This window comes from Hydra vulgaris, chromosome 15, assembly GCF_038396675.1.
Source record: "Hydra vulgaris chromosome 15, alternate assembly HydraT2T_AEP".
Taxonomy (NCBI): Eukaryota; Metazoa; Cnidaria; class Hydrozoa; order Anthoathecata; family Hydridae; genus Hydra; species Hydra vulgaris.
The window spans coordinates 32436958-32463468 of record NC_088934.1 but is presented as its reverse complement, the minus strand read 5'-3'; the positions used below and the strand labels follow the sequence as shown (position 1 = coordinate 32463468).

At 28.0% G+C, this 26511-nt stretch overlaps 2 protein-coding genes and 1 long non-coding RNA gene across 3 annotated transcripts; 1 reads left to right on the top strand and 2 right to left on the bottom strand.

Moving 5' to 3' along the window:
- Positions 1-7206: 7206 nt before the first annotated feature.
- On the bottom strand, positions 7207-8049 carry LOC105844228 (histamine H2 receptor). The gene has a single exon (XM_065819605.1). It carries the CDS (start codon positions 8047-8049, stop codon positions 7207-7209), a length of 843 nt encoding a protein of 280 aa, XP_065675677.1.
- A 1142-nt stretch (positions 8050-9191) lies between these two features.
- Positions 9192-13869, top strand: LOC136092481 (uncharacterized). Its single transcript, XR_010644407.1, has 2 exons — positions 9192-9726; positions 13635-13869. It is a non-coding gene; the product is annotated as an uncharacterized LOC136092481 (long non-coding RNA).
- Positions 13870-24382: 10513 nt separating this feature from the next.
- Positions 24383-25162, bottom strand: LOC136091891 (uncharacterized). Its single transcript, XM_065819604.1, has one exon. The coding sequence runs from the start codon at positions 25160-25162 to the stop codon at positions 24383-24385; it is 780 nt and encodes a 259-aa protein (XP_065675676.1).
- Between the last annotated feature and the right edge of the window lie 1349 nt (positions 25163-26511).

Here is a 26511-nt window from a genome sequence, read left to right as displayed (position 1 = left end):
TTTTTACAAAGGCTTACAAATTTTATTTCTAAACTTTTTTAAATTCAAGCTAAAGTAAGGAACTAATCACAACTAATCACAACTAATCAGGAACTAATCACAGTTATCCTTTATTATTTTTAACATTATACTTTTGTTTGGAGGTAAAGAAATAACTTCATGTTACAAAGCGCAATGCTTATGTTATCAATATTTTATTTATTTTTAAATTTTACATCCTGTTTAAAAAAATCTTCCATAATTAATTTAATAAATTTCCATAATTAATTTTTTTTCGTTTTCTTTTTAAAAAGTTATTAATTTAATTTTTTTTTAAATATATTTGTATATATGTTGTAATAAATAACAAACAATAAAATATATACATAAATAAATCTTTTATGATATTTATTTACTGTATATTATACAGTGTATAAATTTAATTAAAAAAAAATTGAAATTCTGGTTTTTGAATTGAGATATGCAATATCTTTTAATTTCTTTATATAAAATTGAAAGATATTATAAAGCAAAACATTGTCTAACTTAAAAAAAAATTTAATGAACTTTTTCTTAAATTGTTTAATATGGTTTTGAATAAAAAATGTTTTTTAAATATATTTAAACTTTCAATTTAGTTAATATTACAAAAAAATTATTTCAGACATGCGAAAATTGAAATAAAAAGTGAACATGACGAGAGAAGAGAAGAAAAGTTATCTTCTGACTTAATAATACTTTTTATTTATTATAACTTTCTTTTCCAGCATAGTTAAATTAGAAATATGTTTTATTGAGTATAAACAATTAAAATGCAGAATTATACTAGATTAGTACTGGAATATTAAAGAAGAAACTTTTTTCAAAAAGATTTAATATTCCTCATTTTCATCTCAGTTTATTAAAATTCTCCAACGGACAAGAAAAAAATTTCTATTGAACCAATAGTAAGTACCACTATTTTTTATATATTTATTAAAGTTCATTAATATTAGAAGTAGAAAAAATACTTTTTAAAGATAAGCAACTAAAGTAGCAAATATTTCATATTTGCAAGAAGTTGGAGTAGGTTAGAGTTAAGTGGGTGGAGTGGATTGGAGTCAAGTCGGTGGAGTTAAAACCAGTTAAACACTAACAGTTATTGTTTAATCACAAAGTTTTAAAAGTAATAAAATGCTAGCTGTTTACCATGGAAACAAGATGATGTATAAAACTATCAAATATTATTATACCTATTAACTACCCACCCAAATACCCAAACACCTCTCCTTAAAAAAAAAAAAATAACAACTACAATAAGAAACTTTTTTACATTATATAATATGCTCTGAAATAAACAAACTTGAAAAAATGTTCTAATATAAAGTAGAAAAAAGTCGGTCAATATTACGTAAAAATAAACCGGTCAGTATTACGTTGAAAAAAAAAAGTATACTACGTAGAATATTACGTAAAATATTATGTAGAAAAAACTGGTCAAAATTACGTAGAAAAAAACTGGTCAATATTACGTAGAAAAAAATTGAACAATATTGTAAAACTTAAGAATAAACAACAAATATTATAAATCACTTAACTTGCATAAAAGATATCCTAAAACTGATAAGTAACAATTTTGATGAATACAAAGTCTACAAATATTACATCTAAACAAATCATTTTTGGTTCTCTTATTACACTACAAACCACAATAAAAAATACTTATTATCTTAGGGTAAAAAATTTTAATCATGATTGAAAAACTTTTTACACATCTTTTTAGTTATACTTTTTTGTGAATATATGCTCCAGTAATTAAACTTACTCCTGTAAGTTTCATACATTTATCAAATTAATTGCATTAAGAGATTATAAAAAAAATTAATAAACTAAATAAAAAATTGGTACCGAATAGAAGATCTAACGATCTTGTTGCCAAAACCATACAACGTATGGTTTTGGCAAATATATATATATATATATATATATATATATATATATATATATATATATATATATATATATATATATATATATATATATATATATATATATATATATATATATATATATATATGTATATATACAGGGTGGGCCAAAGAAGACCGACTAATATTAAACATAGATAACTTTTGCAATTATCATTCATTTTGCTTAACTTTTTTTATACATTAAATATATTTTATAGAAATTATGTGTGAAATATGACATCAAACAAATGTCTACCATTTTTCTCGATACAGAGATTGGCTCTTTTTAAAGCGTTTTCCATTACACCACATAATGTTTCTGGTTGAAGGCTCATTATTTCGTCTCGAATATTTTGCTTCAGCTGTCTAATAGTCCTGGTTTATTAACATACACTTTGCTTTTTAAATATCCCCATAAGAAATAACGGGCGCAGTCAAATCTGGCGAACGAGGTGACCAAGGGAAATCTGATTTTTGTGAGATCAAACGCTCGCCAAAAATTTCACGCAGCAGGTCCATAGTTTATCTAGCAGTATGCAGAGTTGCTCCATTTTGTTGAAACCACAAATTAGGATTCTGCTCCGAATTGGCTGCAAAAAGTTTTTAATCATTGTTCTGTAAGAAGCTCCTGAAATCGATTCCGGTGTTCCATCCTCATTTTTGAAGAAATATAGGCCGATAACTCTAGTGGCCATAACACCGCACCAAGCAGTACATTTAGATGAGTGCAATTGATGCTGGCGTGGTGCCCTTGGATTTTCAGAGCCCCAAAATCTTCAGTTTTGTTTGTTGACATAACCATTTAAATGGAAATGCGCTTCATCCGACATCAAAACATTATTTAAAAAATCAATTTGTGTGGCTAATTGTGTAAAACGAATAGCGTATTGTTGTTGGTAATCTTGCGGTAGTAGTGTTTTCAAAATTTGAATTTTGTATGGGTACATCTTAAGATCCAACTTTAAAATTCTACGCAATGTCGTTCTGGAAGTGCCACGCAAAAGTTGTTTTACTAAATTCAATACACTTGAAAAAGTTCAATTTTTTTTAAAACCAGATAATAAAAAGGGCTAATAAAGAATGACAGAAAAATCTTAACTTTTTAATAATGAAGCGAATTAACTTTCAGTAATTAATTGTTGAGATTTTTTATTAATGAAAAGGTTGACCTTTTGTAGTTTTATCACATAAAAAATCTTGAAAACTTTGTGTTTTTTTGTGTGAACATGGCAATGCATTTTGGCATTTTTAATGCATTTTGGTATTCCTAAAATAATCTTTTTGTTAACTGTAATAGAAAATAAATTTAAAGTATTATATCAAAATAGTTTAATGGAAAAAAATTCAGTTAAGATGAAAAGTTTCAAGTGTACCTGTCCAGTTATACCCCGTTTTCTCAATATACCCCGCTCTACATTACGTTTATTGACTGATAAGTTTTGACTGATAAGTTTTGACTGATAAGATTTGACTGATAAGGTTTACGTTTTTTATACTTTTTTCAAAAATATTCACAAAAAAAAACTTTTTGATAATTTTTTTATTCAAATCTTTGATGTTTTAGTACTTGGGTTTTTGATTTTATTTTATTTGTGTTTTAACTCTTAATCTAGCTTGCCTATACATTGATATTTTTAGTTATTCTAGTTTACCTATGATTTTTATAGTCAAATCTAGATATTAAAAAATTTGAAAGTAGTTCTTAATGTGTATTTTATTGGGATTAATTTATTATTAAGTTTATTTGTATACATTATTTGTGCTCTTGTTTATTGGTGATTATTTGATATTGTGCTTTAATTTATTTAAAAACACTCAAAACAAACCTTAACGTTCAAAAAATATTTTTTAGTTTCATTATGTAACTTTGTTTTTAGCGGAAAATCTTTTGGTTTAATAATTTATCTAGATATTGTAATTGGTTGCTTGCTTCACAGTTTGTTCCACTGAGTCACTGACGATATTTCTTTTGTAATATCTGATATTATTCATTTGTTTATAAAAATACAGAAGTGTTTCTGATGTCAATGGAATCCAAATCTCTCAAATAAATAAAAATTACATTTCTCTCGACAAAAAAATTTAATAATCTTATATAACTTTTTATATATAGTTTATTGAAGTCAACAAAAATTTGTTTTATCCATTGAAAAATTAAAGTTTCTGAAAACTCAAAATCACCCAGCTCAAAAGTGTCAAACACACAACTAGCCGAATATATCCTCAAAAAACCGATTTAAATTGAAAATTAGGGTTTTAAAACACACACGCTGGATTCGTCTCTGTGTACAAAAATATACTAATTAAAAATAACAAATCAAAATTCCATTCTATATATATCCATATATATATATATATATATATATATATATATATATATATATATATATATATATATATATATATATATATATATATATATATATATATATATATATATATATATATATATATATATATATATATATATATATATATATATATATATATATATTATAGCATGGGATTTTAATTTATTATTTCTAATTACTATATATAATACTATATAACACAGACGCAATTCTAAGATGTGTTATAAAACCCCAATTTCAATATAAAGTCGGTTTTTTGAGGAATTTATATATATATATATATGTATATATATATATATATATATATATATATATATATATATATATATATATATATATATATATATATATATATATATATATATATAAATATATTTAAACAACTTTAAAAAGTATTCTACACAATAGAGTGCTCAATGTTCTTAAAAGAACAGAGCAATTATATTAGTAGTAGAAAATCACTTAACAAAATTCCATTTTGTAAATTTTTCCAAAATGGAAAAAAAAAAATTTTTGTTAAGTGATTTTCTACTACTAATATATATAAATATGTATATATATTTATATATGGGGATGATTTTCGATCGTGGGGATGATCTATGACAGAACAGCATTCTCTACTTAATTATAAGTTTAAAAAACTTTTTATAGTATTTACTTTAAACTTTTATGCCCATATAAGAAATAAAACTAATAACATAAGCTAAATTTTGATAGGGTTCAATAAAATAAGATCCTATTTTCCTCAACGCAAACCTCTTTTTTCGCTTTTGTTACACGTTATACATAAAACTAAGTACAAAATTAACACTTCAACTCAGTCGTATTCTCTTTTGAAAAATTACCATTACAGTTTTTATGCTTTTTAAAAAAAAATTCTAAACGATGGTATAAATCTATCTGAAGCATTAATAGTTTTGCTGTTATTACAGAGTAGAGCTCTACGAATGTAAACCCATATTTAGAATTTCATAAAGCATATAAGAGAGGTGGACGCTATTAAGCATCTTGTTAATAATGGAGCATTAGATAATAAAAATAGATAATGTTCGATTCAATATTATTTATATAATTTTCGATAAAATTAGCAATAAAATTAATTTAAAAAAAATTCATTATATAAAGTTTAGAAATATTTTATATTATGGTTACTTTTTTTGAGGTTTTGCACCAAGTGGGAAGAGGGGGCAGGGGATAAATCATCGTAAACCAACTTTGGCGTTTGATACAGATAATAGCTGTGCAAATCTTTAGAGTTTCATAAAGTTTATAACTGTTGATGGAAAGCTGTTTATTTATAATAATGAGCATTAAAAACTTTTTAATGATATAATACAAAAAAAAATTTAAAAAGTAGTTTGTTGAATGCAAAAAAAAAGAAAAAAAAGAAATGCATTTCCTTCTTTTACACGTGTTTTGTTCAGGGACAATGTTGAAGTTCCAGCTGTTTACATTGCGTTAGATTTATCAAACCAAATTTATGAAAAAGATCAATTATTAAATGGTAACTTGAAAAAAGTAAAAAAAATTATTATTAGGTCATCTTGAAACAATGAACAAGATTGTATTGCATTGAAAAACTATAGCTGTAAAGAAGTTTTTTTTTTTTTTTGAAAGAAATCAATTATTTCTTTCAAAAAAAAAAGTCATATGCACTTTAAAGTTTAAAGTGCATATGACTTTTGCCGAAGCTTCGGCTTCGGCCAAATATCAGCTTCGGTACATCCCTAGAAATAATGCAACTTTTATCATTTTTTCAAAACATATTTGTTTACGTTAATTTAAAGCAAAATTTAATACATCCAATAATTTCAATTTTCAAACGTAAAAAATGCATCTAATTAACTCTGTTTACTAACATCAGCATTAAAAAACCCAAATGCCTTATTTTCAAACATTAGCCTTAAAAGAAAATTTTTACAGAAAAAGAAACAAAACTCATGTAATTACTGCAGCCCATTAGTTTCCGAATTTTTTATGTTTGCATAGAAAAGTAAAGACTGAGCTAGGCACATCTTGTTTTATAATTAAAAAACGTTTCGTGTGGTACTTTTGTTGCACAATATAGAATGCTTTTAACCGCAAATGTTTTTTTTTTTTGAATAAATCCAAGGGATTAGAGTAAATGCTAAAATTGGACGTACATAAACTATGTATTTTTTTTTTCCAGAGTTTTGAATGTTACATATTTTGCATACAAGTATTTTGTGAGCCTTGGTGGCTCTTCATGCATTTGCATTTCATGTTTGGGCAGCGCAGTAGATACTGAAAGTTTAAATGCTAAAGTCTTGTTTTGATAAGGTTGTTTCAAATTAAGTAAATATGAATACATACTTATATACATATATCAGTTACGGATCCAGGGGAGGGAAGGGGTTTGGTGGCTATCCATATCTTAGAAATAAAGGTCCGTTTTATTTTTACGAGACGCAAATGTGATACAAAATACCAAAAAAATTTAAATTAACCCCCTGCCCCTCCTCCACTAAAAATTCCTGGACCCGTCCCTGACATATATATATATATATATATATATATATATATATATATATATATATATATATATATATATATATATATATATATATATATATATATATATATATATATATATATATATATATATATATATATATATATATATATATATATATATATATATATATAAAACAAAAACTCATAACGATATAAAAATAATTTTTACAAAATATATTACACTAACTCATCTGTAAAGATTGACAGTTCCAATTTGTTTTTACTAATAAAATTTGTCTCAAACAAAAGGCTGTTAATTACGCAACTACTCACCACCCACTCTCAATAGTCCTCTACCCTATTTTCATATAATCACTATTTAAAAAAAATGAAACAATATTTACATGTTTATATACACGCACCCATTAAAAGGCGAATTGAAAAAGCTAGAGCTAGGTAACAAATTCATTAGTAGTTTGGATGCGATATTTTATTGCGGAGCGACTTCGCGCTCTCTTTTCGTATAAAGATTTAGCAAAATAAATGAACGGATTCAATAAGTGATTTAATGTATAAAACAAGTTTTGGATCGGGTGGTATAGCCTAAAATATCCAAGTGTTGGAGGCAAAATGCACACTACAAACGTCACTCCAATAAGTAAACAAAACAGTGTTGTTCGTTTATCGCGCAAGTACTTTCTTGTCTCTTGAGGAAGCATTTTGTTCATTTCTCTCTCGCGAATAACTAACGCACAAAACAAAACAGTGTAGATCATAAACACTGATATACAAGCAAATAGTAATATTCCAGCGCATGTTAGGTAGCGTAAATTTTCACTAGCAGGTTGACTTTTGTATTTAAAACTTGAAGCTATTACTCCAGTGCTAACAATAGAAAAACACCATACAAAACATATAGTAATAGCCTTACACTTAAATGTTGTAAATAAGGAGTATTTCATTGGAAATACAACCGCTGTTAATCTTTCCACTGCTATGGATATTACATGAAAGTTTGAAACAAGAACACAAAATACAAACAAGTTGTCAAATATTATTGCATCTGTTTCATTCATTTGGAATTTGTTGTCGCGTACAACATGAACTAGTTGTTTTATATCTTGACAAGTCATTGCTATTCCGGCAATCAAATCGGCTATAGATAAACTGAGAAGTAAATGTTCTATTCGATCTAAGTTGCGCCATTTCTTTATTAAAAGCGTTATTTCGCCAGAGTTTGCAGCTATAACAGCAATGTCTATTACAATTGTAATTATAAGCCATACTTCATCCATACCTAAAGAAAATTGCATTAAACCATAAGTACTTTTAATAAAAAAAAAACTATTTCTTCTTCAAAATTTACAAAACTTATTATAATTATATATTTCTTTAACAAATCTAAAAAAGTATTTAAATTGTTCGTAAAACTCCATTACATCTTTTCTCTAATAATAAAAAACTGTTTCACTCCAAAAAAGAAAAAAAAAATCACGCTTATTATTAAAAAAGCAAACGCATTCGTTTAGAAATCGAATTATTCTTTGTTTCTTTATTTTTTTTTCAAAATTATTTTTCACTTCTTTTTATATTTTGCTCGCTATGTAGCAGAAATTAAACACAGCGTGTTTGTAAACAACAGCTAATTTGTTTAAGCTGAAGCTAATAAAAAAATCCTTTTTTACAAAGCAAATAAACGTTGAGAATTATCTTACACGATTTTTTTTTTTTTTTTTTTTAAATAACGATTTTGTTTAGAGTTTTGGCTTTGTACAACGAAAAAGGTTTCCTTTGGAATTGTAAACAAGCAATTTTGACGCGTCAATATATTTGTTTTGTTGAAAATGTGTAGAATGAAGAAAGATGGGGTAAAAGATAATTCGCTTTAGGTTTTGACAGAGTATGGCATTTATACAGATTCATATTAAGTATTAATTCAACCACAAAGTATTTTAATATACTTTAGTGACCGTAGGCACTTAAAATGCTGCTCTATATTATATAGAGAGCAGCTATTTTAAGTATTATATATAATCTATATATATATATATATATATATATATATATATATATATATATATATATATATATATATATATATATATATATATATATATATATATATATATATATATATATATATATATATATATATATGCATATATATATATATATATATATATATATATATATATATATATATATATATACATATATATATAATAACTAATTATTCAACATTATCCCGTTCTATACTATAATTATATACTATACCTTTAAAAGTATCAGTATTTAAAAATATTTTGCCAGATTTTGTCAATTATTTGTTCTGTTATATATTTGTCTAATTATAAAAGGTTAATTGTTCTTTTCAATAGTAGCCAATTCAGATGTTATTATTTATATAAACGATTAAGTTTCTGTTTTTTTATTTCGATTTTAAATTCATATTATGATTCGATCTTATTTATTTTTTGAACAAATTATTTTTTCTTTTATCTTTGATAAGGCTTTTTCAAATATTTAACATTGTATCTAAAGTTCCACATTTTAGACAAGGCGAATTTTCTATTCACCTTACTTTTACCTTACGTATCGCATAAACCAGTGTTTCAAACTTTTACTTTTTTTTTTTTTTTTAAATCTTTCTTAGAATAAACATGCTTGTACGAGACTATTTAATTGCAAAGGATGTAAGCATGTTTGCTTTTAAAAAAAGTTACACGTTAGTTCATTCGTTTTAATAATTAGCTCACTCAGAGGTTTCCGTACTTTTTTACATTAACAACTAGCGATTTTCATTGGATATCTGCATATTTTTTATTTTTGTAAAGAGAAAAAGAAAAAAAATCAATCTAATTAATATTCACAAAGTATCAAATGCCGCAACGTCAGCGCAAAACTTGCAACGTCAAATGCCGCAACGTCGACGCAAAAGTTTTCTACACACAAAAAAGATTACAAAGCAAGTGGTATTGAATTTTTTTTTTTAGAATGAAGTTTTTATTAAAGATTTTTCAATGTTCAAATATACGGTTGTTTTGAAATCTTCAAGAAATTAAAATGTATAGTTTGAACTATTTTTATCACTTAATAAGTAGCGATTAAAAATGGGCGCCAAAAACGTGATTTTCTTTGATCCTTCAAAAAGTTGTTTTAAATAATTTAAATTAAATTTGGTATAATTATAATCATCTTTATTTCTTGTAAAAGTCGGCCGATTTTATTTTTTGATAAATAAAAATATTTCATGACAAGAAGTAATGGCTAGTGGTATTTAAAGGAGCAGATTAAGCTTAACTACTCGTTTGGCCAATTTATCTCGCTTGAATATTATTTTTATCTAGTTTTCACGTAGGTCTTTGTAAGCGTGATTGTCATTAGAAAAAACAGATTGTTACCAGACTATTAGACAAACCGGACACAGTAGACTGATTTGAATTATCAAAAAAAATTCAGATCAAAATATTTATGATTATTTGTCTAAAAATATAAAAGCCATACAAATTTAAAAAGAACCTAAAAAAAAAAAAGATAAGATAATTTTTAATATTTAAATAAAGTAATTGATGTTTTTATTTTACCTTGAAATAACTATTTTTAAACAATTTTTACTTATTGATTTTATCGTTTCTATTTTACTTTTCTATTTGTTATTTGTTTTATTGGTTCATTTTTAACTTAACGTTCGTGGAAAACAGTGTTTATTTTACATTAATAAACTTAACGTTCGTGGAAAACAGTGTTTATTTTACATTAATAAACTTATTCTGTGTAAATAGTCATAAATAGTAATAACTATAATAGTAACAATAATATTAACAGACTATTACTATTATTAATAATAATAATAATAATTATAATAATAATAGCAATAATAGCAGTAATAATAATAATAATGATAATAATAATAAATATTTAAATCAAGCAATACAAATATACGATGTCATGAATGCATTTGAACAGCAGTAATGTAGCTGTATAGGGTATTATTTACTTAAACTTTCTCTCTTTCCTTTCGCGCCTTAACTTAATAAAAAAATTCTTTTCTGAACAAAAATACTCAAAATTGACAAAATGCACATTTAAAGTATTATCAAAACGATCTTAGATATAAATCGTTGCATTAAAGAAGTTTTGATTGTAATTGCGTAGATATAATTATTAGATCAGTTTATTGTTCCCTTGCGATATTAAATAATATAAAAACGTCAAACTTTAATGGATATTAGACAAAGATCACATTAATGAGTGCCAATAACACACACGCAAAAAAAAAATTAAAAAATTACTATTTTTATAATATATTAACGAAACCTGTTGTGCATTTATTTGAAATATTTAAAACTGAGAACTTGATTAATATTACTGACGCATGTATTCTGTTTTGTTACGCCAAATATAGCTTCAAAACTCATTTAATTTGTTCATTTGATCAAAGTTGTATTTTTGTTTTAAATAAACCATCTGCATTAATGTTAAAATGTACTAAACAATATACAAGCGAGTCTAACGAATAATTCATCTGTAAAGAAACTCCTTACTGTTTTTTTATTTTTGTTTTTTTAACTTATATTGATCAATATTTTCAATTAACTGCATTTAAACACAAATTGTATTAAATATAACGAGTTCTTTGTTTTACGCTATTAGATGTTATCAAATTTATTTGTGTCAGGTTGAATAGACCAATAGGTGTCCAAAATAAGCACTGCAAAGTACATAACGATATTTGGTACTAAATCTTGGTATCATTAGAAAAAAGAAAATTACTAAAACACACCAAGAAAATAGGACGCAACAGCTGTTAAAATAGCAGCCACTTTTTTAGAGTTAGGAGTACTATTAACTAAAGTTTCAACCACTTTTGTGTAAATTTTAAAAGATAATTAATTTATTTTAAAAGTAGTAAAATAAAGAACCTTACTTGAAAATTTAAAACTTTATTAAAATGTTTCTTGTTTCATAGCTCCCATTTATCACAAAAGTTTTCTAACGCTCATACTTGTTGTCTTAATATCCATAAATCAACCTGTTTTAATATGCAATTTTTAAAAAACTCGACAAATTCCTCTTGGTCCATCATTAAACTCTAAAACAACATATGATACAGCTATTTTAATAATACTTCAGCTCATGTGAACATCTTAAGGACATTTCTTCCAAATGAAGTAGTTAATTGCTTCATTATTGTTATGTGTATACCCAAGCAAACACTTGGATAGTAATTCATTTCCTCTTAAATCTTAATAGATAGATTTCAAAATTGTCTTTTATAGCAAATGGGAGATTCAATTTAGTCTTGTAATGGTTAATGGTTTTTAAACAAGCATTCAAATACAGTCAAAATCTGTAATTTCAGTTAGTAAAACTCGGGCTGTGGTAATTATTCTAAGATTGTTTTGAGCGCTGGTAAAAACATTAAGCAAACAAAATGTTTTAAAGACTGAAATTTCCGAAAACGTGACCATGGAGTTAGAAAACTAACAGTTGTTGTTGTGGCGGTAGAGAAGTCTGAAAAACTATGATGTAACTAAAAACTATGATGTACTGAAACATAATTGTTTGAAAAACTAAATTTAATTACAAGAAACACATTCTCACTAATTTCAGTAAATTTCTGCATTAAATTAGGCTTGAAATACTATGGAAATTTTTTTTGAAGACTTAATACCTTAAAGTTCAAAAAATAGTATAATATTATATATTGTTGCAAATAATATAAAAAACTTTGCTTAAAGCAAATATATCCATAAATAATTTTTAAAATGCCTATAAGTACTAAATGGACTGTGTCATAAATCAATCAACATGCAGTATATTTGTTTTATAAAATGAGAGATATTGCTTTTGGAAATTTATGCAAGCACATTTAAAAAAATCTTTTATTTAGTTAATCTAACCACTGATATTTTACCAAAAATATCAAAAACAACATAGATTATTACAATTATAAGTTTAGTTTGGTACTTGTTATATGATTCATCTTATAATCAAAATTTTATTTGAAAAAATATAAAACAATCTGATAGCGGCATAGATTACTATGATGTCACGATTTTGGTGTTAGCATAATGGATTGGTATAACACAGTCTTGTTTTTAGCATATACTTCTATAGTGCTCTTGTTTAGTAACCTAATTAAAACTAGTTTTTTGCTTAATTTTTTTAATTATATAAAATTAGTTAAGATGTTATCTTAAGTACAAAATAAAATATTTAGATTTTTTTACGTATTTAGATATTTATTGAGAACGTATTAATGGAACTTATTTCACACCAAATAGGTATTTATCATATGATTTTCACAAAAATTACAAGTCAAATCTTTTAGTATATAATTTCCTGAAGAATTTCACAACAAATATAAAATGTGAAATTATAAAACACCAGAGTGCCATGTTGAGAAGAAAATGATTCCGATTCAATATAGATTAACTTTGCAGAATGTTTACATAAACCAACTTTTCAATAAGTTCAACCATTTAATTATACCAAGTTTCCCAACCGTTAAAACACCATGGTGTTAACCTCACCATGGCGAGGTTGTTTGAGAAATTTTTTTTCCAATTTGTGTTCAAGTAATGTTTTTTAGGTAATCATACAGTTAAGCAGTCAAAAATAATAATTATTTTTTACTTATTACGCTCTTATCAGTGGGGGCTATTTAAGATTGCTGCTCTATGCCAAAGCCTCGGTCGATATAGCACTCCCTTGCGAAAACAGGCTACAAGATAGTCGATGTATGTACTGAAGCCAATAAATATTCCTTAATGTTTAAAAATGATTTTAGTGCGGAGCTTGCTATAATTTATGTTAAAGTTGGAAATAACTCAAGGATATGCATTATTGTTTTAAACGATATAATTTTGTTTTAAAGGAATTACAGCGCGTTTAACGTCATGTATCAAAGCACCATGGTGGAGTGAAACAGTTCGCACTAAATGGGTAAATAATATATTAAAGATTGATAATTAAATTCGACAGCGGTTTTCTCATCAAAGTTTTTATAAATTATTTATTTCATTTTGCAAACCATTTTTATGGAACAATATAGATTTATATACTTTATTTATTTCAAGATTTATTTTTATTATAAAAAATTTTTTTAAGTTTTTTTTTTGTCTTTCTTTATTTATTCTCAATAAAACTTCAATTCTTTTAAAATGAAAACATTTAAAACTCAACTATTACTTTTTTTAATGAGAAAATATTAACAAAGTGTATGCAAATACCTAATTTGTGTAAACTTTAAAATAATGTTAAAAATTCTCAAGTTTTACAGTTTTACTTTTACTTAAAAATTGCATTGCGGCAGCAAATCCTTAATTTTGATTTGTAGAATTTATTCGTCGTTTTTATAGAGTCATTTGTTTATTAAAGAGTGTTAGAACTTTCATTGGACAATATGTAGAGGTGTTCCGGAAAACATTTTTAAAATATCTGACCGGATATTAAATACCCGGATATTTAAATATCCGGGTATTCAATTATCGAGTAGTCGATAATTGCATTATCCGGTCGGATAATGCAATTTAGATCCTAAAATATATATTAATATAAGAAAATATTGCCGTGATAAACATTTAATCCCATAATGGCAAGTTTTGTTTGAAAGATTTTCAAAATCAATGATAGCTGCGATTTCACGGCATTTTGCATTCCACGTGGAAAGCAAATAAGTAGAGAATGTACTTGGTCAGAAGTCATTTTCCACAACTCCACTGCATATTCACCCCAAAAAATATTTTAGGATAAATTGTATGAAGAGGAAAAAAAAGTTAATATTAAATATTCTTCCGCACAAGAATGTTCAAAATGTATTGAGTTCTAATAAAGTTTTTCCTGTAAAAGCTGCTCAAGAAGTTGATGTTTTTTTTGATCACTCGATTTTAGAAAAAAATAATGACGTTTTAAACTATTAGAAACACGAAGAAAAGTTTCCACTAGAGTTGTTAACCGGAAGATTTTGTACAATTCCGGAAAAATAAAATTCTTTCCGAACGATATTAAGAATTAGGAATGTTGTTTTTTTCGTACCGAACTTTGCGAAACAAAAATAACCAAAGATGTTCGTTTCGCAAATGGTACTTACGAAATGTAGCCTTTTGCAAGTTAAATTACGAAGTAAAACTATTTGCTGCATACAAAAGTAACGCTTACAGAAGTCGCACTTGCAAAACCAGCTCTTTCGTCACACGACGTTTTGAAGTCTATAAAGAAAGTTTGTTGGCCAAACGGATATAAGTGTAAAAATTTTTATATACCAAAATGTTTATCATAAAATTTTATTTTCAGTATTGTAACATAGTAACAATTTAAGGTTTTTATTTTTTGAAATAATGATAAAAAACCAAATTTCTTTCGAAACGAAACTATTTCGAACCGCAACTTGCGAGACAGTTCTTAACGGGAAAAAAAAAACTACGAAACGCGGTAAAGTAAATATATTTATTTACATTTTATGAATCAAATACGTATTATTAACTAAATAACTAAAATACTAATTATTATATGATATTGATAAGTTTCAGTTGTAAACTTTTATAAATAAACCAAGACTTTCATAAAATATACTTTTTAAAATTGTCATTTTATGAATTAGAATTAAATAATGAAGATAACTTGTACAATGTTAGCATTCGAGTGCAATGCCTAGGTTAAAATAAAAAAAAAGACCTAATTTAAGTAATGCATACTATAACTTAATTTTATATTAAAATCCTAAAAAAAAGCTTTTACTTGTTTTCAAATAAAACGATTTTATGTTAAGTCAGTTTTATTTTTTTTTAATTTTTGAGATGCTCTGTTATATGAGCTACCGCTTTTATTACCTGATTAGCAACAATTAAATTTAAAATTTTTTTAAAGATATCCTTTTCAAAGATTTTTTCTAAAATTTTTTCCCTTATAAAAAAACTAAAAAGCTAGGATGGAAAGGTGGGAAGAGCACTTGTTCTCTCTTGGCCCAGGATAATGCTTTAATATGTAACATCCCAACTTTATTGGGACTATACGATTGTTGAGAGTTTTAAAGCTCAAACTATTTTGGAGGGTAGTGAAAAATTAATTGTAAGACTTGGTACCAAAAAAGCGGGTAAGTTCAATACGACCCTTACCCGGGACTTCACCCCAAGAAACAAAACATATCTTTTAATATATAAGCTCACCAGGACTATACAAGCGCTGAAAGTTCCAGAGCTGTTGCTACTCTGCAAGGTAATGATAAATTAATTGTAAGATTCAATAAGAACTGACAACGGCTAAACAACACGTAATGTTAAATTAAACTTTGTAATGGAACCAAATATTTTACTGGATTTTTATATATATGAGAGTGTAAAAAGTAAATCTCCATTTCTGAAAAACCAAGAGCCAAAAGCAACCAAAAGTCGGTACTTAAAATATATATAAACACTGGAGTAGCGACAGGGGGAAAAAGGCGGAAAAACTTAAATGTATATATATACATATATATTATGCGTATATGTATATATATATATATATATATATATACATATATATATATATATATATATATATATATATATATATATATATATATATATATATACATACATATTACCATTTTCGCTTCCAACAAAGCTGCAAGCACCCAATATTTAAATTGGAAGTTACTGGAAGAGAAAACATGATGATTATAGAGCAAGATAAGGATTGACAAACGATTTAAAAGTTTAAAAATTATATAAACCAGGTAAGCAAGATAAAGGAAGCGAACAGTCAAAGAAAAAGGATGAGACTTAATTGAAGGAAAAGTTACATCGGGCTGAAATCTAATAGACGGCAAAAGAGACGCTAGCTCTTTAGAACAGTGCCCGTCATAGCGTTTGTAGAAAAGAGAAAGAGAATTAACATTACGACGATGTGATAATGGTTGGAGGCTGGCTGCAAAAGTAAGTCCAACTATGTTTACAATGGGTTTTTGCACCTTGTTTAAAAGAGAAAGGGTACCATTAGAAGATCCACCCCTGATATGACAGCAGTGTTCGATACAAGACCGTATTTGAGATTTATAGAGATAGAGAATAGAATTCGGAGTAAGAAAGTGTCGAGCTCGATAAAGAGATGCAACCTTAGTGGATGCTAATTTTGCAACGAATTTGATATACAGTTTCCAAGACAGACTGGGAGTAAGAGTTAATCCTAGAAGATGAAGGGTAGACTCATAGAATACATTACTGTTCATAAATATAGGAAGATCTAAAATATTGCCATAACAATTGGCTAAAAAAAAATTGAGTTTTATTTGATTTAAAGTTCACCAGCTACTGTGAGCCCCATGCTGTAGCAGAAGCGAGATCCTTTTCAAGCTCAAATGCCCCTCCAAGCAATCAGAGAGTGTTGGCTTCTTATCATGACAAGAATAAATGGTAGTATCATCAGTGAACAATGCCACCTTATATGCGAGAATATCTGGAAGATTGTTAATGTATATTAAAAAGATTATAGAGCCGAAGATTAAACCTTGAGGAACCACTGAAGTAACAGAAAATGAAAAAGAGTGCTGTCCATTAAGGACAACTTTTATACTAAGATTGGAAAAGAAGGATTGAATAATCTTAAAAATGTTACCAGATACACCGTAAGAAGAAAGCTTATGGAGAAGACCAGCATGCCAAACTTTATCAAAAGCTTTTGAAATGCCAAGAGCGATGGCCTTAGCCTCTCCACCTTTATCTAATGCACGGTAAAACCTATCGGTTATCACTGTTACCAAATCAGATGTAGAACGAGAAGATCGAAATCCATATTGATGGTCAGAATGTAAGTAATTAGATTCAAGATGAGAAATTAAGTGTTTGTTAATTAAAGATTCAAAAACCTTGCTTATGATAGGATGAAGACTTATGGGACGATAATTAGACGAATCAGATCGCTCTCCAGAAATTTTGAAAATAGAGATAGCAGATGCAGCTTTTCAGTACGCTGGAAAACAAGACTCTGATAAGCACTTGTTAAATAGTTTTGAAAGTATCGACGACAGCTCCGGAGAACACTTCTGCAAGGCTATAACAGGTATGTTGTCCGGACCACAAGCTGTAGAAGATTCTAAGCAGGAAATCACTTTAGATAATAAAGCTGGAGTGTTACGTATGTCAACCAATGGATCAACCTGTTTGACGACTAACTCAGGTAGAACGCAACTAGTGGAATCAAGAGGTGATACTAATGAAAAGTTCTTAGCAAACAATTCATCTTTATCTTTAGGTGAGGTGACAAAGTCTGAACCATACAAGAGATCTTGAATAACAGATTTTTCCTTTTTATTGACAATATTAAAGATTCTCCAGACGTCACGAGAGCCTAATTTTTGTAATGAAATACGAGATTTCATGACCTGAGTATAGCGGGCTTTGGCGTTAGACAAAAAATCTTTTTACAATGGTTTCTGGCAGTAATAAACCGACGTCTGCTTTCTGGATAATTGTTTTGCAGATAGATATCGAAGTAACGGTTTCGATTAGAAATTGCAGCAACACAATGTGAGGAGCACCGTGGAAAAGAGTGAGACTTGACTTGGAATTGTCGAGTGGGTATAAAAGATTCCATGCCAGCCTGAATCCACGAAGTTATGTAAGAAGCAAATTTTTCAGCAGGAAAACGAAAGATTTCTACTTAAGGGCCGTCACGAAAAAAATCACGGAAAGAGTCCCAGTCAGCTTTAAGGTAGTTGTAAGAGGTACGATGATAGGGAGATTCAAATGATGAAAAAGAATAAGATAATAGTTTTAGTGAGATCAAACCGTGTTTAGTAACGCCTAAGGGTGAATGTGGAGAATCTGAGCACTGACTAGGATCAAAAATAAGACATAAGTCGAGAAGAGAGGATAAATGATTCAGGTTGTCTGGAAAGCGAGTTGGGAACGTTGCCTATTTGAGTCAGGGATTGAGAAAGGCAAAAGTTGTGGGCTTTAACGCCTGCAGATTCACTGACACAAGAGCCAAGCCATTCTGTGTGATAGGCATTAAAGTCACTGACAACAACAATATTGGCTGATGGATAAAGAGAAAGGACTTGGTCAATTTAATCAAAAATAACATTTAAAAGAGAGCAGTCTTGAGATGAAGGAGAACGATATAGAACAAAGAGAAAGGCCATAGAGTGAAGTGGTGCTAAACAAAAGCACATAAATGGGTAGTTAGTGGATTCAAACCTAGTTTCCCAATAAATGGATGAATTCTTACAAATGTAAATACCCAGACCAAACATGTGACTATTGGAGTCTTTACAAAATAAAGGAAGATAACGATCTACACTAAGATAACAATACAAGACAGTTGAACTCAAATTAATCTCACAAAGAGCAAGTAGGTCTGATGAACTTTGCAAGAGATAAGAAAAAAGAACAGTTACTTCGAAGACCACTAGAAGAATATTAGTGAATAATAGGTTTAGAGAACTTGGTGATGACGATGGTTTTTAGTATTTTATAGTTTTTGGTACTTTATTCATTTTTAGATTTGTTAAAGAATTTGACTCAAAGCACAGACAGTACTCCGTACACAGTTTAATAACTCAAGCAATTGCCTCATTGTTATTAATAAAACCTAAGCCGTTACAAAGGACTCCAAATGTGGCCTTAACAATGCGCACCAAAAGTACAAACAGGGACACCATCCATGCGCAACATGGCATTGTTAGTACACTAATATTTTTCAGCTGTGGATGGAGTCAGCCTCTCAGAGAGCTACCACAGAGCTCAGAAAACCTAACTACCAGCCGGTCTCAGAACCATAAAATTGAGTTTTAGAGTTGTACTCTCATTTGGAGATAATAGAATGAGTTGTCATAAAAACAAAAACACAAGCAAAACCCATGCATTGAATCAAGAAGATCCAGCATTCAACATCCTAAACTGGAAACAATGTATTATAAATACATCTGCACCAGCCTAATAGATGAGGAAGGGGTACGAGGCTGATCATTTATATATATATATATATATATATATATATATATATATATATATATATATATATATATATATATATATATATATATATATATATATATATATATATATATATACCAGATCTATATCTATATATATTATTAAAGAATCGCTTAACAAAATTATTCTTATTTAACTAACATTTGTTTTTTTTATAGCAGTTTAATAAATGCTTTTGAGTCTTTTCCGTAAGTGCACATTCCGAAATGCTTATTCCGAAAGCAAGTGTTTCGCAAGTATTATTTAAAAATGAAAGAATACTAAATTTTTTAGCAGGTTCCTTTTCGTAAGGCGTTATTACGGAACTTTTATTATTTATTTTTTTCGTATAAAACGTTAGGATAGATGAATTTGCGCATGTACAACTTCAGTAATAACAATTATAATTACGGAAGATAAAAAAGCGAAATTTTCGTAAGTTCTGTTTTTCGGCGAAAAACCCTAGTTTCCACTGATGAAAAGAATTTGCACTTAAGTTACTAGCACCAACTGTATCACCTGTATTTTTAAAAACATTGTTTTCAGAATATAGAAATATTTATGAGAAAAAGAAATCAAGGCTGTTAATTAAACGTGGAGAAAAGTTATAATTTAAAAAACATAATGCAAATAATTTTATAAATGAGTGATAAACTAATATACTTTATGCGCATATAATTTTAATAGTATTTTAGTAGTAATAATAACAATATTGAATAGAAACCACTAACATTGGATTATTTAATAGTATAACATTTCTAGAGTTTTCAAATCGTTCAATTTTCAAATGACAGCATAAAATATTCGGTACACCAAAAACTGGATAAAGTTATCCGGCCAGATAACGGATATCAAATATTACTCTGACCCAACCCAGAAATCCGGCCAGATATCATATCCGTGACACTCCTAATATAATGTCATATTGGCCAAAGTGGTTAGGTCGCAGCTTTTCTGAAGTGATTTGCCGTGGTTTAAATTCACACGCTTGGACCTTTTTTTTTTTCAAACCTTTTTTGTTTTTTTAAAATACGAAATAAAATATTTTTAAACTTCTATAGATATTATATATATAACATAAATAAAGATATTATAAACTATAACAAACAGAAAGGAGAGAACTATATACAATAACGAGCTAAAAAGCGAGAGTTTTAAAAGAAGCCTGAACTTCCAAAAACATCGAAAAAGTAGAAATTTGTTCCGCATATGTCATTACAGAGATGCTTATGTTATTTATGTGGTCAGGTAATTAGTCCTAATAAACTGCGGATGGTCTGAAATAAATTTATGGTTTAAAACTTAATAACGAAAAAATTTAATAAACCCGTCCAGCTACTCCAGAAGGTACTGCTGTGCAGGGAAAAAAATAAAAATACCCGTAGCAAGTAGAAACTTTAAAATTTTATTTAAACAATTAATAGTCTTTTTTTCTTTCTTTTTTTTTTGCTATATGTATATACAACAAGATTGATAATTTATTACGTTAAGAGTAAGGCTTGATCCGCAAACATAAACTTCAAGTCGTCTTGTGATATGCTTGTAACTTAAAAAAAAAAAAAGGACGAGTTTCACCGGTCAAAAAACAAAACAAAAATTCACTGAAATAATTTTGATAAAAACATTAAAAAAAGAATTTTTAAAAGGATACACTACATAGTTTTAACCATTAGTAACTGTAGTTCAACCAAAAGTTTATTAAAACTCGTTAATTAAATTCTAAGGATTTATTTTAAAAGCATATGTTAGTAAAAGCTTCTTGCTTCGAATCATAACATAACATTTGATTAAAAAGACAACTGAAACAGTAGTTAAAAAATCACAAAAAAATGTTTTATAAATTACTAAAGCTTAAAGTTTCATTAGCTGTTTATAATATTTCCATTCATTCTTGTAATACTCCATTCATTTAATATGAAGTCTAAGAAAAAGTTGTTATTTGCTGTTTCGTTGTCGCCATTTTTAATGTTTATACTTGGATATTATTGGCAAATCTTCAAAATACTATATTTTTAAATTATTATAAACATACCTATTTGCGTCAACGTTTAAAGATTAAGCGTTTAAGTACAGTCTTAATGTTGTTTTCTTTTTGTTTACGAAACAAAAGTGGACGAATAAGGAATAAATGCAAATTTCATTAGTACGAAGTTGCATAAGTGCAAATAGCGTAAGTGCAAACTAGCGTAATTACGAACTTGCATAAGTGCGAACTAGTTTAGGTGCGAAGCAGTTGCAAAAACTAGCATAAGTGTGAAGCAGTTGTAAGAACTTGCATAAATGTGAGCTGGAAGAAGTGCACCAAAAGAATTTGCAAACATTGGCATTGGTTCGAATCGGCATAAGTGCGTCGAATAAACTATTACCATGCTTATAAGCATAAGTTGCCATTTTGCACTTATGTCAGTTCGCACTTTGTTAGTTTTTGCAACTGCTTTGAACTTATGCCAGTTCTCACTTATGCCAACCCGCACTTATGCCAATGTTTGCGAATTCTTTTGGCGCTCTTATGCCAGTTTGCAATTATGCCAATTTTTGAAACTGCTTCGCACTTATGCCAGTTCGCAGTTATGCCAATTTTTGAAACTGCTTCGCACTTATGCCAGTTTACACTAATGCCGGTTCGCATTTATGCCAATGTTTGCAAATTCTTTTGGTGCACTTATGTCTGTTGCAATTATGCCAGTTTTTGCAACTGCTTTGCACTTCTGCCAGTTCGCACTTATGAAATTCGCACTTATTTAGCTTCCCGAAGAAAAAGGTTACAAGAATAGTCCTTAAGCATTTCAATGCGGTTGAACTTTCCAATCAGCTAGTAACTAACTTTTTTAGTACAAAAAAGTACTGTAACTGTATTGGAGATATGCGATACTGCTTTAGCAGAACGATATCTCTTTATACAACTTTTAATATATTCCTGACTATTCCTTTTCATTCAAGACAAACATTTTACTAAATTTCTTAAGAGAAAACTTTTTAACTTAAATTTTGCTTTCACAAATTCAGTTTAAGCATGCGCTTTAAAGCAAAGATTTTCGTTTTTCCGTTATATGTTGATATTTGATCAAAATTGGGTACGATATCGTATCCGATTTTGATCAAATATTAAATAATACGTATTTTTTATAAAAAGTTGGTATTGAACTCGAATTCGAAACTTAAAACTAAATGCGTATTTTTTATGGTATCAACGGCGGTATGTTATACGTGATCAATACTCCGAGTATTTACAATACTAGATATGCCGACTGGGAAATCAATGAATTATTGCATTTTTTGACCGCTTTAAAAACTTTATTTTGCATAGCCTCGCCCTAAAGATAAAAAATTTCTTGGAACATGTTCTTTATTTTTATTTTTATGTATATATTTTGAACTATCTTTTTATCCAATTTTTATATATTGATAATTATAGTTATAGTTCGAAAACAGCTTCATTTTAAATAAATTTCATTTTTATCCCATTCCTACGAATGAATTTTAAAACATTCCATTATTGTTTTAAAAAAAGCACATCACTTCCGGTAAGAAAAATTGATAGTTCAGTAGATTAGATTAGATTAAAAATTATTACAAGAGTCATTCATGTTCAAAAGGACACGCAGGTCCATAAAATATGAAGGACTCTGACATCGTGCCCTACAATCACATAATTCATATGCGAGATAATTTACGAAATATATATATATATATATATATATATATATATATATATATATATATATATATATATATATATATATATATATATATATATATATATATATATATATATATATTACAATATATACAAGACCACCGTTATAAAACTAGTTAGCCGGGACAGTATTTTTCAAAGTCGATAGAGTTAATTTTCATTTTGAAGGTCTTGATATTTTTAGCGGTCACGACGTCAGACGGCAAGTTATTCCAAATATTACCAATTCTGAGGGAGAAAGAGTATTTACGGACATTGAGTTTACATTTTAGTTTGCGTAATTTGAAGTTGCTAATTAAAAAGAAACTTGATTTATTTAGGCAAACTAAATTGTAACATGTAATCATATCTTGCTTTAAGCGAACAATTTCTAATAGTTCCAAACCAAGAATTCTAAGTCTATTTAAATATAAAAAGTTATTTAGGTTAGCAATTTTCTTGGTAAAACGTCTTAGTACTCTTTCCGCTGTTTTTTTCATTTTAGTGCGCAGAAAAATATTCTTAAATCGGTCTTATATAGGTAGTGTAGGCTTTTATGATAACACGTGGATCACAACTTTTAAAACACTTAAGAATTAGATATCCTCGATTGTTTGATGCGCGGACGAAATATGAAATATGATTATTGTAATTTAAGTAAAAATCCATGGTCACACCAAGATCTTTTGGGTTTGTAAAGCAGGTTAAATTATGATCTCCTAATTGATAGTTGTAATTTATACCTTTACAAAATGAAGTAGGTGCTATTCTATGAGTAAAGCACTTATTATTGGCTACTTTTAACTGACATTTTTTTGACGAGAGATAAACTTCATAAATGGCAACAGCAAGATTGTGACTGTAATTGGCATCCTGAAATGAACTATATAGCTTGATATCGTCAGCATATAAAATTAGAGAGCAATTAAAATCTTTTACTATAGGGGGTAGATCATTAATATATAACAAGAATAACGTTGGACCCAAAACGATACTCTATGGAACTCCACTAAGGATGCTGGTCGGATCGGATAGTGAATTTCCAACCAGAACCCTTTGATACCTGTTGGAAAAAAATGCTGATATCAAATGAAGCAGGTTATCTATTATGCCGTACATTGCAAGTTTTTTCAAAAGTTTTAGATGAGGTACAGAGTCAAATACCTTTAGAAAATCAATGTACACTACGTCAGTAATTAAATTGCTGTCTAAAGCTTTATTCCAGTCATTGGTTGACTCAAGAAGATTTTTGCACGTAGATCTTTTGGATAAAAAGCCGTGTTGATTAGGTGCTATTAAATTATTTATAATAAGATAGTCAGCGATACTTAAACTAACGATACTTTCAACGACACGACAGCTAGTACATGTAAGGAATATAGGTCTATAATTGTTAGCATCTGAAGTAGATCCTTTTAAAAAAATAGGGGAAACCGAAGCTTGAAGCCACTGTTTTGTTAACGAGCTTGACTTAAAACTTGGTTCAAATATATATGAAAGCGGAGCACATATTATATGTGCTAACTGTTTTAAAAGTATATTTGGTATACCATAAGGTCCAAATGATGTGCTAGGTTTTAGATTTTTTAGTTTTTGATAAACTATCTGTGCTGAAAAATCTACGAAATACATATTAATATGTTCACTAACAAAAGTATTTATTTTAGGCCATTTTCCGTCATCCACAGTAAAAACACTTCCAAAGTGTTTGTTAAACACTTCCGCAATTTTAACATTGCTAGTAGTAAAGTTGCTATTGGTTTTTAGAGGATACATTTTTTTTCGAGTTGTTTAGGTTTTTATTTTCGTATCTAAAAAACTTACTTGAGTTATTTTCTTTGACCAGTTTTAGTTCCACGTTTTTGTGGTGTGTGGGTATGGCTTTTTTACAATTTGATCCATATTGGATAAATGCCGTTTTGTGCAAGATGGTCTTAGTGATAGACCATTTTTTCCATAAAAATGATTTGCGAATTAGCATTTTATAAATATACTTTGGATAAGAACGACTTCTTCTCTTATGGTATATTGTTCTGATTGGAACAAAACGATCAATACCTTTACAAAGATGATCGGAAAAGATGTTCCAATACGGTCCTCACAATAAATGGAAAAATTTTTTGTTCTGACCATGAAGTTCGGGAGTTTATGATTGAAAAAAGTTTCAAAAACACAAATTAAGGCAGGTTTGTTGACTCAACGTTTAAAAAAAATCGTTAAGTTTGTTGGCAAGAGTTCTTGTGATTGATTGAGTTTATATAGTCGCTGCGTTTTTAAACCTTTTTAATGCTTATTTTGTTGTTTAGAGCAATAATAAGTTGTTTACTAATGCTTGAGGCATGATTTTTTTGCAATGACCTTGGAATAACTAAAGAAGTTAATGAGCCGTGACTGAAATCTTTTTGGTTTTTGTAATTATGATTGCTTTTTGTTAATTATTATGACTTTTTCGTTTCGTATGCCATTAAAAAAACCTAAGGGTTCCGAATTTTCTGAATTTTTTGGTTTGCACTCCTTGCGTAGTAACTTTGCTTTGTATCGCTCAGTCACAGTTAAATCGGCGTTTGAGTATATTTGAGTCTCTTTTAGCATCTTAGCAGCACCTTATAAATCTCCTAATTGTGATACTTTAAACTGTACTTTTTTTTTTAAGTAAATACAACTTTGTTTGCATTTTCTTAAGAAAGGTTTTTCGATATAACGGGACCTAATAGAAAATGAAAAAAGAAAGTTTCTCTGGTTAAGCAACTCGATTTTAATATTTTTAAAATGTAAAACATTAGTTGTTGTCTATTTTTGAAATAAAGTTTTCCAAAATGACCCAAAGAATAATTAATAGTATGATGAAGGCATGTGCTCAAGTAGGCATGCGTCGTCTGGGGGACGTCCGTCGGAGACATCGTACAGGAGACGTCTTACGGACGACCTTCGGACGACTCATGCCCACTGGGTGACCAGAGAAAAGTTTTTATAAATTTGCACTTCAAGGGTTATTGATTTTGAATCTCAGAATGTCAAATGAAAATGAATTTTTACAAATTAACTATCCTGCCTATTCATCTAGTTTCAATTTTTGAGAGCTGCAAACTAGACAATGGCTAATTCTGAATCAGTCTAATTTTAAC